This window comes from Macaca mulatta, chromosome 13 (genome assembly GCF_049350105.2).
Source record: "Macaca mulatta isolate MMU2019108-1 chromosome 13, T2T-MMU8v2.0, whole genome shotgun sequence".
NCBI lineage: Eukaryota > Metazoa > Chordata > Mammalia > Primates > Cercopithecidae > Macaca > Macaca mulatta.
In genome coordinates, this window is record NC_133418.1 from 81,534,787 (window position 1) to 81,548,030 (window position 13,244).

The window sequence follows — 13,244 nt, forward strand, 5'->3', positions numbered from 1 at the left end:
GTGGCTGAGATGACTGCACTGGTGGGAAAGTGCAAAGACTTTCCAAATAAGGAGGGCTGAAAAAAGCTCCAGCCAGGAAGAGTTAGAAAAAAATCACTCTAACTTAGGAAAAATATGATGGGGCCATTAAAACAGAAACTTCATTCTTTCACTCAAACATTTGGACTTTCCAACAAAGAAGAAACCCAAATCAATCAAAGTTGAGGTTGCAAGTAGAAAAGGTAAGATTTCAGATGGGTGTGGTGGCATGCACCTGTAGTCCCAGGTACTCAGGAGACAGATGTGGGAGGATCACTTGAGCCGAGGAGTTCGAGACCAGCTTGTAATAAACCGTCTCTTTTCTTTTTTTTTTTTTTTTTAATAAAAAGGCAAAGAAGGTTGAAAAATTACAGTCTGCTAAAGAAGAAGGCTGCTAAACTTCAGACTGGATCTAACTTCAGTTATTTGTGTCCTACAACGAAGGGCACTCATAGAAATGAAAATAAGTACCACATGTTCATCTAGACTCTTTATGGCAGGACACAAATGTTGTTGCACCAGGGAAAAGTCTTGGTTGTGAAAACCCTTTGATGAACTCTCCCTGCAGTGGGAAACAGACTTTACCACTGAAACAGTAGCCGTCAGTCCCTGCTGTACCTAGGTCACTTTAAAATTAGACTGCCAGATCTCACCCCAGAGATGTGGTCAAGTGTCCCCTGACATAAGTATTTTTCTAAAGCTCTCAGATGAATGTAGTGGCTTCCTGGGCTGGGAACCACTGTGTAAGAGAAAAGCAGCATTTCTTTGTTAGTTGCTGCAGTAGCTTATGCTGAAGTATTGGACATTCCTGCCTCCAACCTTCTGTTCCACCTAGAGACCCTCTCACTCTGGGTACTGAGATGGAATAGGGGAATGTGGTTCCTGTGGTCCCCACCCAGTTGGAGCTCCATGAGAGCAAAGCTGGGTCTAATTCACTTCTACATCTAGACCTAGACCAGAACCTGCACATAGCGAGCCAGTGTTTACATTGCTGAAGGTCTGGCCAGGTGGCCGGCCTGCCTGCCAGGAACATTTATAGTGCAGATTCATTCTTTTGAATTCTTGGTTATTTTCTCTCCTTTGGTGTTTTTATTTGAAAGAGAAATTGGGGCATGGTGAATTTTCTAGTTCTTCACTACTGTGAAGTCCTGCGCTGGAATCAGCCATGCTCTGCTTGGAACTCCAGCGCCCTACCCACCCATAAACCCTGCCAGCCCGCGTGAAAGTTGGCCCTGAGGAGTGTGGTTCTCAGCTGGGGTGCAGAGCAGAATTACCTGCCAGTTCTTAAGATTACAGCTGTCTGCACCCAATTTGAAACCAACTGAATCAGAATCTACAAGAGTGGGATTCAGGCATGTGTGGTTTTAATATCCTTAGTCATTACCTTCACTTGAGGGCAGTGGTGTTTCAAATACCTGGATCAGCAGCAGCAGCTTCACCTGTGAGCTTGTTGAAAATGCAAATCATCAGCCCCATCCCAGGACCTCCAGAATCAGAAACTCTGGGGTGAGGTCGAGGTAGCAGTTCGTGGTTTCACAAGCCCTTCAGGGCATCTCCTTGAGTCAGAGTTGCTGCACAAACAGAATATTTTTTCCAAGCAGCAGTTTGGAGAAGGTGCCTAAATGAATATCACTTGATAATTGTCTCCCTTTGGGCTCTAGATCTAGCCTCTCCTGGTGCTCCTCTGTTGACACATTAATTCAGCAAACTTATTTAAAGGTCTCTTTGTGCCTGTTCTCTCCTAACTCTCCCTGGCACTTTTGCCCTTTCCTCTCCTCTCCCAGTGAGGCACCTGTGCAACCTCAGGGCCCACCTTAGATTGTGTTCCCTCTTGAAAGCCCATTTTCCATTTCTTCCAGTAGAATATCAGTGCCATCACATTCATTTTGGTCTTTCGTATGGCTTTAGTGTGTTTTCTCTTTACCTACCTTTTCCTTAGTGACCTTGAGCAAGTAACCTCTCTGTTTCCTCATCTGTAAAATGGGAATGATAATAATAATAATAGAGCCTACCTCATTAATGAGTTAATACTTGTCTAGGTGCTCCGAATAATATCAACAAGTATAAATTCTAAAAGTAATTTTTGGCCGGGCAACAGTGGCTCACGCCTGTAATCCCAACACTTTGGGAGGCTGAGGCAGGAGAATTGCTTGAACCTGGGAGGCAGAGGCTGCAGTGAGCCGAGATGGTGCCACTGCACTCCAGCCTGGGTGACAGAGACTCTGTCTCAAAAAAATAAATAAAATAGAAGTAATTTTTATTCATAGCATTAAATCATGGGTATGTAATATGTTATAATTACATAACAGTACATGACACGTAAATACTCAACAAATGTCAGCATTTTTTTTTTCTTGAGACAGTTTTGCTCTTGTTGTATAGGCTGTAGTACAGTGGCACAATCTCGGCTCACTGCTACCTCCGCCTCACAGGTTCAAGCAATTCTCCTGCCTCAGCCTCCCGAGTAGCTGGGATTACAGGCATGCACCACCACACCTGGCTAATTGTTGTATTTTTAGTAGAGATGGGGTTTCGCCATGTTGGTCAGGCTGGTCTCAAGCTCCTGACCTTGGGTGATCTGCCCACCTTGGCCTCCCAAAGTGCTGGGATTATAGGCGTGAGCCACCGCGCCCAGCCCAAATTTCAGCTTTTATTAATAACAATTTTAGGACACTAAACATTTTGTGATTTTTATAGGTTTTTGTTGGTGGTGGTGTTTTTGAGACAGAGTCTCTTCTATTGCTCAGGCTGGAGTGCAGTGGCCATATCTTGGCTCACTGCAAACTCCACCTTTTGGGTTCAAGCGATTCTCCTGCCTCAGCCTCCTGAGTAACTGGGATTATAGGCGCCTGCCATCACGCCCAGCTAATTTTTGTATTTTTTTAGTAGAGATGGGGTTTTACCATGTTGGTCAGATTGGTCTCAAACTCCTGACCTCAGGTGATCTGCCCGCCTCAGGCTCCCAAAGTGCTGGGATTACAGGTGTGAGGCACTGCGCCCAGCCGGATTTTTATAGTTATTATTGTGTACTTGTTCTTTGTCCTTCCATTGGTCTTAAAGCTCTTTGAAGCAGATCTTTTTCTTTCTCAGCTCTGCATCTCTGCATCTCCCAAGTACCTAATACAGTTAAGCATCCTTTGCGCAAAATGCTTGGGACCCGACATGTTTCAGATTTCAGGTTTGGGTTTTTTTTTTTTAATATTTGCATATATAATGAGATACCTTGGGGATGGAACCCAAATCTAAACACAAAATTCATTTATGTTTCATACATACCTTATACATATAACTGGAAGGTGATTTTATTTTTCCCTTGGGGACACTGAATAAACTGCATCTGTGTGTTGACTGTATTAGGTCAGATGCGGAATTTTCCACTTGTGGCACCATGTCAACACGTAAAAAGTTTCTGATCTTAGAGCATTTTAGATTTCAGATTTTCAGATTAGAGATGCTCAACCTGTATATGCTTAGGAAATACTTACAAAGTTAATACTGAAGTCACAGGCAGTGTAGGTCAAGAAGTCCCTAAGGAATGTCTCCGTTCATTTACCTCATCAGCGTGCTTGCTCCCCATCTCCTCCTTCTTTTGGGTAGTGCCTTCATTCCCTGGCTTCCTGGTGATATCATCCCTTCTTAAGGCCCCAGACCAGGCAAGTGGGTCTGGGTGTCCACCGCTCAAGTCCAGCAGACTACACTTACACTCAGCCTGGACTATATCTAGAACAACCCAGATAGTTCTTCCTGTTGTTAATTATAATTTTAAGAGCAGATTTCTGAGCCGTATTTCTGACTGTGCCAAACAAATGAAATTCCTTTTGAATATAATGTTGTCCTCTAGCAGCAGTGGGTAGGAAGGATAGGGAAATGGTACCTGGAGACGATAGTACTGTGCTCTTCTTATTATTAAATTATTATGAGATTCGGTTTTTAGACACTGAAACAGAGATGACACAGAGGTTGAAGATCCCAACTGCCCAGGGTTTCCCTCACTGCTTTATAAAGATGCCTGCCTGGCTGGGCTCAGTGGCTCACACCTGTAATCCCAGCACTTTGGGAGGCCAAGGTGGGTGGATTATTTGAGGTCAGGAGTTTGAGACCAGCCTGGGCAACATGGTTAAACCCTGTCTCTACTAAAAATACAAAAATTAGCCGGGTGTGGTGGCGCATGCCTGTATTTCCAGCTACTCTGGAGGCTGAGGCAGGAGAATCACTTGAACCGGGGAGGCCAAGGTTGCAGTGAGCCAAGATTGTGCCACGGTGCTCCAGCCTGGGTGACAGAGGGAGATTCTGTCTCAAAAAAAATTTAAAAATAAAAAGGTGCCTCCTTGTGAGCTGGGAATTCTGCAATGTCTGAGTTAAGAGTAGAGGTGTGGCCAGTCATGGTGGCTCACGCCTGTAATCCCAGCATTTTGGGAGGCTGAGGCGAACGGATCACGAGGTCAGGAGTTCGAGACCAGCCTGTCCAGCATGGCAAAACCCTGTCTCTACTAAAAATACAAAAATTAGCCAGGCGTGGTAGCACGCACCTGTAATCCCAGCTACTCAGGAAGCTGAGGCAGGAGAATCGCTTGAACCCTGGAGGTGGAGGTTGCAGTGAGCCGAGATTGCACCACTGTACTCCTGCCTGGACGACAGAGTGAGACTCTGTCTCAAAAAAAAAAAAAAGAGGTTTGTCTGCAACCCCAGATGATGGCCTCCCTGGGATCCCATCATATTGGAGCCCAAGTCCAGTCCCCGTTTTGCCCCTTGTGGCAGACTTTGAAACAATTTGATGTGTTACATAAATATTGTATATTTTTAAATCTCAAATTATTGCAAGTCTATGCAAATTTTCAGTTTCAAATAAATTTTTCTGTTACCTTAATGTTTTACATTTGCATTATGTTTATGTTAGTTTTCTAGAAGTTGGCAGAATTCTCTGAGTTATAATGAGATGATAAATATAAACAGTGTTTTATTAGCTGTAAATGCGTATCACTTAAATGCTGTCTGGTAAGCCAATCCAGGATAAACTTGTTAACATCTTGGGTACAGTTGTCAGGGTTTATCAGAGAATGCTGTGAATATAATATCTAAATTTTGGCAAGGCATTTGGTGAAATCTGTCCTGAGTTCTTGTAGATAAAACTTCATGGACAGAATGGTACAATTAAGAGGATTCATAACTGAGGTATGACTCAAACCAAAGAGGGCTAGTTAATGAATTGGTGAGAGCCTCGAAGAGCGTTTGAAGCAAGGGCCAGCAGGGAACCTGCTCACCGAAGGCCTCTGCCCTCCACCTTACCCACATAAATTTTAGTAATTATTTGATTGTGGGCATTTAGGCATTCCTGTGTATTTGTACGCGTTTTTGAGACAGGGTCTCACTTTGTCGCCCAGGCTGGAGTGCAGTGTCAGCATCATGGCTCACTGCATCCTCGACCTCCTGGGCTCAAGTGATCTCCCACCCAGCTGACTTTTTATTTTTTTTAGAAATAGATTCTCACAATGTTGTCCAGCCTGGTCTCAAACTCCTGGGCTCAAGCAATCCTCCCACCTTGGGCTCCCAAAACGTTGGGATTACAGGCATGAGCCACCAGGCCCAGCTGGTTTACCCAACTTCTATTAGATGATGAACATGTGTGAAGAACTGGGTGCTGGGAGGTACCCAAGACTCCTCCCCTAGTCCGCACCCTCATTCCCTAGTCCTGCCAGTTTTATCCCTTCCATAGTTTTTTTTTCTTTCTTTTCTGCCTTTTTAAATGATCACCTTGGCTTCAGACCTTCAGTGTTTCTTAAACCCACCTTCTGCCGATTCCTTCTGAACTTTAGGCCCTCGTCATTTATTTCTCTCCTGGACTACAGTGCAGTAGTGTTGTAACTGGTCTCCCTGCCTCTAATATTGCCCCCTCAACAATAAGAGCACTTCAGTGAAAATGGGCCCCTGACCTTATTGCTTAAACTAACCCCTCAGTGGCTTTCCCTTGCATACAGAACTAGCTGCTTCACATTGTCTAGGAGGCTTTCGTACTCTAGCCACATTTCTTCCCTAGCCTCATCTCCTGCCCTTTCCCACCTCTAATTTTATGCTCCAGTGTTATGGGATGGCCTGTAGTTCCTCACATGGTCCATTCTGTTTCACGCCTTCATTGAGCCTTTGCTCAGCTGGTTCCCCTGCCTTTGGTGGTCCTAACACATTGTCACCTCTCTTCCTCTTTGAGACTTGGGTTATCATTTATACCACTATATTGGAATTACGTGTTCATGCATTTCTCTTTCTCAAACTAGACTGACTATAAACTCCTTAAGGGCAGTGATCTTATTTAGCTCCTACCACATAGTAAGCAGGCAATAAGTTTTTGGGTTTTTTTATTTTTTTAATCAGAACTGAGAATATGAAAAGATCTCGGCAAATGAAAGGCAGACCATAAAACTTAACAGGAAGCTAAAATTTAACAGGGATATACTTGGGCTTAAAGTAAACAAACAAAGAAAACACATCTTGGCCTAAGTACTGAGTACAAAGTGGGAGAAAGATGACTCACCACCATCAGTAGACCATGTCAAAAAAGAAGGGCTGTGGTTTCAGTTGACTTTGTGCTCCATATGAGTCAACAGTGTGATGCAACTCCAGTTCAGAACAGGGAAAGTAATAGTCCTGTGGGTCAAACCATGCAGGAGATTTGTGATCCAGCCTATGGGCCATCCTTTAAGAGAGGGTGAGGCATGTCCACAGGAAAGCAGCTAGAATAATGAGAGACAGTGACCCCATCATTTGGGGAAGGAATTAGGAATGTTTCATCTGGAGAAGACAGAGGGGACACAAGAATTGTAATCAAATGCCTAAAGAGCTGTCATTGGGAGCCTCAAAATATAGCATTAGGCTAATGAGTAAAAACACAAAAAGAACTTTTTGACAATTAGATCTACTGACAATGGAATAAGCTGTCTCATGAGCTCCAGGGTACCGTAGGATTCAACCAAGAGCTTCTGGGAAGGGGTGTTACAGAGGGAAGCTTAGCCCCTGAAGGAAGTTTATACTCTTGGTCAGCTTTGAGGCTTAGTGATAAGAGGTCACTGAGTTCATATTTATTGAATGTTGAGGAGGGGTGCCAGGAATGCATCTTCTAATGGTAATTCCTTTGTACCCCTATTGGAAAAATTATACATTACCTAAATGGAAATTGTTGTGGACTAGAAGTCTGAACCTTCGAGGGCCACTCACTTATGACAGTGTTTGAAATCTGCTTATGGGAGATATCTGATGGCCTCACGCAGTGGATTCAGTCTTCATTCTGTCATGTCCTTTTGTGGAAAATTAAAGTGATTATCTCTTTCCCTTTGCTTTTTTTGCTTCTTAGTTCTGGAGAGTCTTGGCTTCTGGGAGGAAGTCAGAGGGATTATCTCAGGATCAGAGCTGATAACAGGATTCCCTTGTGCCTTCAAGGCGCCGGGCCTGCCCCAGTACCTCGAGAGCCTCACTAGACTAACCATTGCTGCAGTGTGGGCTGCAGCAGCCAAGAGTGGAGAGCGGGAGAGGGATGTCCCCATCTCTTTCTCTCAGCTGTTAGAATCTGCCTTCCCTGAAGTGCGCTCACTGACACTGGAAGCCCTCTTGGAAAAGTTCTTGTCAGCAGCCTCTGGACTTGGAGAGAAGGGTCTGCCACCCTTGCTGTGCAACATGGGAGAGAAGTTCTTATTGTTGGCCATGAAGGAAAATCACCCAGAATGCTTCTGCAAGGTAAAGTCTCCAATGTACTGACTGGCCCTTTCCATTCCCCGCATTCTTGTGTGAGCCACTGGAATGGTAGGATCATGAAGGCAAGATTGAGTTTGGGCTCTACAGGGGCAATAGGAAGTAGATCCAGCATCCAGTGGATAAGGACTCTCTTTATATGGTGGTTGGCATGGCGTCATACCTAGAAGGGCACCAAGAAAAGCTTTTGATGATAGGGGTATTGATAGCAGAGATTAACCAAAGACAGAGCAAACCACTTTGGGATGTTTAGGAAACAGGTTATTAAAAATTCACTGTAGAGTGTGTTAGAGGTAGTCTTTGCTGACATGGCTATTTGAGGGCAGATGGCCACCTGGGAAGCATAATCAAAAGGAAAGGACACTGGCCTAGAAATCAAGGCATCTGGCTCCCATCCCAAGTCACTAGAGGCCGTCTGGTTAGTCATTGCATCACCCTGCCTCAGTCTCCCAAATGTGTTATGGGGGAAATAAGAAGTCAGTGGGAGCCTTTTGAAAGGTAGACCTCTTGTTGATACAATTGATTATTATGTAACCTCTAGAGACGTTTCCCTGAGTATGTATTTCTCTTTTTTGTGTGTGGATTTGGCTTACACAGATACTGAAAATTCTCCACTGTATGGACCCTGGTGAGTGGCTTCCCCAGACGGAGCACTGTGTCCATCTGACCCCAAAGGAGTTCTTGATCTGGACGATGGATGTTGCTTCCAATGAAAGGTTTGCCCCCAATACCTCCTGTACAACCTTGGTAAGATGTATGGTCCCATCAGTCATTATGTAATGAACTTGCACACAGTCCTGGCCTCAGGTCTCAGGTCCTGTGTTTCATTCTAAGCCTCAGCCTAAGAGTTCTAAACTCAAGCAATAGAATGATGTCAGCGATTCGCATTAATAACAACAAGGTGATAGCTTCCGGAGGCATTTTTGTAACCAGGAAGTAGAGATTTTCAGTGTTCACCTCTGCATGGATTACAGACTATCTGTGAAAGCCAGTGTATGAAATACGTCTGATTGTAATTTTGTGTTTTTTTGTTTGTTTATTTTTCTAGATCTGAAATTCAGAGTGTAGCTCTGAGACTTGCTTCCAAAGTCATTTCTCACCACATGCAGACATGTGTGGAGGTAAGGCTAGTTCTGATCTTGTTCTGGGACCTAGGGTTTTGTGTTGTCATTTACTCAGAAGGTATCAGTAAAAGTGAACAGTCTCAGCAGACAGAACCCCTGTGACATGTATATGTAACATCTACAAAAATATTGTTCATGCTGGTTTTTCAGTTTGAGTTTAACTTGAGAAGACTTCTTTGGATGCCACCTTTCTTTTCTCTTGGGTTTTTTTTTTTTTTTTTTGGCGATGGAGTTTTGCTCTTGTTGCCCAGGCTGGAGTGCAGTGGCACAGTCTCAGCTCACTGCGACCTTTGCCTCCTGGGTTCAAGCGATTCTTCTCCTGCCTCAGCCTTCTGAGTAGCTGGGATTACAGGCATGTGCTGGCACGCCCGGATAATTTTTTGTATTTTTAGTGGAGGCAGAGTTTCACCATGTTGGCCAGGCTGGTCTCGAACTCCTGACCTCAGGTGATCCACCTGCCTCAGCCTCCCAGAGTGCTGGGATTACAGATGTGGGCCACTGCGTCCAGCCTGTTTTAGGCATTTTTAAAATTAGAGTTCATGGGGGTAACAGAACCTTCCCCCCAAAACACATATGCCCAAACCCCTTATGTTTTCCCCCATTTCTCTAGCTGGACTCTTTATTTAAAGATGCATAAGCATGTCAATTCCAAAAATATTTAGGATTGCAACCTAGTGAACTAAGTATGAAAATACATTGCTAAGGCTTAAATATTCCCCCCAGAACATGACCCAGCTGGCTCTGGATAGAGGCCCAGATACGCCCCACCTGTTTTACATGTCCTTTGGTAGTGAAGTAGAACTAAAGTAAGAAAAACAGCTTCCTGGGAAGATGTCTTAAGACAAATACATGCCATTTAGGTGCATACAAGAAACATAGCACCATCACAGAATCACAAGTAGAAGGCAACCAATACCACAGGAAAATTACCTGAAGATCCGGATTCCACACAGCCACACTGATGGTGGTGGCATAACATTGTGTACCCTGAGCCCTTACAATAAACCTAGCACTGATGTGTAGGTACGGCAGATACAAAGATGAACAGAGACTGGAGGTATAGTCTAATGAGAGAAAGAGAACATTAGATAATTACATTACATGCTCTAGTAGGAAGGTGTGCCAGGGCCATGGGAACCCAGAGGAAGGAGCGAGAGTTCAGAGGCTGAAGAAGACTTCATAGAGGAGATCATGAAGTTCAGAGAGCATGGGGCTGGGCAGAGATAAAACTGAGGGTAAGAATTAACAAGCACAAGCCATGGAGATTAAAAAAAAGCCCCCAAAAAAGTCAGGTGGGGTGGAGGGAGTATAGGAATAGAGATGATTTGCTAAAAACTATAGCCCAGGGGGGAAAAAAAAAATGGCCAGACATGGTGACTCACACCTGTAATCCTAGCACTTTGGGAGGCCGAGACAGGCAGATCACCTAAGGTCAGGAATTCGAGACTAGCCTGACCAACAGTGAAACTCCATCTCTACCAAGAAATACAAAAATTAGATGGGCGTGGTTGTGGGCGCCTGTAATCCCGGCTACTTGGGAGGCTGGGGCAGAATTGCTTGAACCTGGGAGGCGGAGATTGCAGTGATCTGAGATCATGCCACTGCACTCCAGCCTGAGCAACAGAGTAAGACCCTGTCTCAAAAATAAACAAAACAAACAAAAAACACCAGATCCGGGCACGGTGGCTCACACCTGTAATCCCAGCATTTTGGGAGGCTGAGGTGGGCAGATCACCTTGAGGTCAGTAGTTTGAGACCAGCCTGGCCAACATGGCAAAACCCCATCTCTACCAAAAATTACAAAAATTGGCCAGGTGTAGTGGCATGCGCCTGTAATCCCAGCTGCTCAGGAAGCTGAGGCAGGAGGATCGCTTGAACTCAGGAGGTGGAGGTTACAGTTAGCCAAGATCATCTCACTGCACTCCAGCGTGGGCAACAGAGCAAGACTCCGTCTCAAAAAAAAGAAAAAAAAACCACCAAGTTCTAAGACAGAAGTCACCAGGCAGCCTAGCAAGACTGCCAAGGCATTATTCTTATCCAAAGCTGTTTTTAACCAGTTATGTCCAGTACATGAATAAAGTGATATTTAATGAAAATTGGGAATTTTCCAGGGAGAAAAAAATGAACAGAACTGTAGAGAAATAGATAAAAGAAGCTCCTGGGGAAATATGAGTTTCTTGGTGCATTGGGAATTAGCATCTTCCTCAAGGTCTAAAATACGCATCATGTTAGTTGCATAGATGCCCATAGATGATCAAAGGAATCATTAGTTACATTTTGAACGTTTAAAGAGGTTCAGTTGATAGGAGAAGTAAAGTACATGTGGAACAACAGTCCCTGTTAGAAAATGAAAGAACAGAGTTTAAATGATGAAAACAATCCAGATGTTTATCAACTGATGAATGAGTAAGCAAAATGTAGTATATCCATACAGTGGAATATTATTTGGCCATATTATCTGATTCCATTTATAGGAAATTTCCATTTATAGGAAATGTCCTGAATTGGCAAATTGATAGAGACAGAAAGTAGATCAGTACTTACTCAGGGTTGGGGAGATGGGAGTATAGGGAAGTGATAGCTAAAGGGTGCAGAGTTTCTCTTTGTGGTGATGAAAATGTTCTGAAATTGACTGTGGTGGTGATTGCACATGTCTGTAAATACACCAGAGTTCACTGCATTGGCCACTTTAAATGATTGAATTCTACAGTATGTAAACTGTATCTCAGTAAAACTGTTACTATTAAAAACAACAAGGAGCTGAAGGTTGAGTTGATCACCAATGGCCAATGATTTAATCAATCATGCTGTTGCAATGAAGCTTCCTTAAAAGCCCTGAAGAATGAAAAGTTCATAGAGCTTCTGGGTGGTGAACAGGATGCACCCAAGTGCCAGGAGGGTGGCACACCCCAAAGCTCCATAGGGAAAGGAGGTCCTGTGCTTGGGATCCTTCCGGACCTCTCCCTGTGTATCTTTCTCTTAATCTGGCTGTTCATTTGTATCTTTTAGCCTTTGTAATAAACTGATAATCTAGTTTTCTAAAAAATAAAAACAACACTGCTTTGTTTAAACAATAGTGTTAGATGCTGCTTTAGTTATTTATTTAGAGATAGAGTCTCATTCTGTCTCCCAGGCTGGAGTGCAGTGGCGTGATCTTGGCTCACTGCAACCTCTGCCTCCTGGCTTTAAGCAATTCCCCTGCCTCAGCCTCCTGAGTAGCTGGGATTACGGGCGTGCGCCACCGTGTCCAGCTAATTTTTGTATATTAGTGGAGACAGGATTTCACCATGTTGGCCTGGCTGGTCCTGAACGCCTGACCTCAGGTGATCCACCTGCCTCGGCTGGGATTACAGCCGTGAGCCACTGTGCCTGGCCTGTGATTCTGCTTTAAATGTTTTAACAGAAACTCATAAATACTGTGGCTTAAATCAGATAGAAGCAGTCCAAAGCAAATGTAGCTTGACAGTGTTGAGTCACCAGGTTCTCATACTTTGTTGTTCTGTCCTAAACACATAGTTTCTATCTTAGGGCCCCACCTGGTTGCTCCAGCTTCCACCATCTTGTCCTTGTTTAGCTAGCAGGAAGGGGAAACCCAGGAAATAAAGATCATGGATATTTATTAAGGTATGACTTGAAAGTGCACAGATACTACTTCTAGTGTCATCCCAGTCTTCAGAACTTAATCACCTGTTACTCCCAAATGCAAGAGAGACTGGGACATGTAGTTTCTAGCTGGATGCCCGTGGGCCCAGCCAAAAATCTGGGGTTCCGTTACTATAGGAGGGGCATCTGGTTATTGGTGACAACACGTTATTATTTGCTGGACAGTCTTTCCCCACAAATTTGGTCTTTACGAGACCAAATGTATGCCAGTGTTCTCATAACCTGATTTGCATCCAGAAAGACTAAAGGAAGACTGGGAGCAGTGGCTCATGCCTGTAATCCCAGCACTTTGGGAGGCCAAAGTGGGCGGATCACTTGAGGCCAGGAGTTTGAGACCAGCCTGACCAACATGGTGAAACCCTGTCTCATTTTAACCCTGTCTAACAAAAATTAGCCAGGTGTGGTGGCGCATACCTGTACTCTCAGCTACTTAGAAGGCTGAGACAGGAGAATCACTTTAACCCAGGAGGTGGAGGTTGCAGTGAACCAAGATTGTACCACTGTACTCCAGCCTGGGCAACAGAGCAAGATCTTGTCTCAAAAAAAAAAAAAAAAAAGACTAAAACAACTTGCTGTCTAGTCATAGTGACTCCATCTTACCGAAAGACAAGTCAGGTTTTCTTCCTTGGGCATATTTCTCTCTAGTTGGAATAGAAAAGCAACTAAAAAACAACTTTCTTCCCACTGTGCTAAGAGCTAATC

General features: G+C 44.1%; 1 protein-coding gene across 23 annotated transcripts in view; it reads left to right on the forward strand.

The window, feature by feature from the left end:
* Positions 1-13,244, forward strand: part of THADA (THADA armadillo repeat containing) — a 356,821-nt gene that overhangs the window by 287,439 nt on the left and 56,138 nt on the right. For all 23 annotated transcript variants that reach the window (XM_077959640.1, XM_077959647.1, XM_077959639.1 and 20 more), the window contains 3 exons: positions 7,361-7,740; positions 8,353-8,471; positions 8,804-8,876. In XM_077959640.1, coding sequence (XP_077815766.1) covers positions 7,361-7,740; positions 8,353-8,471; positions 8,804-8,876 — 572 coding nt within the window. The remainder of the gene's footprint in view (positions 1-7,360; positions 7,741-8,352; positions 8,472-8,803; positions 8,877-13,244) is intronic.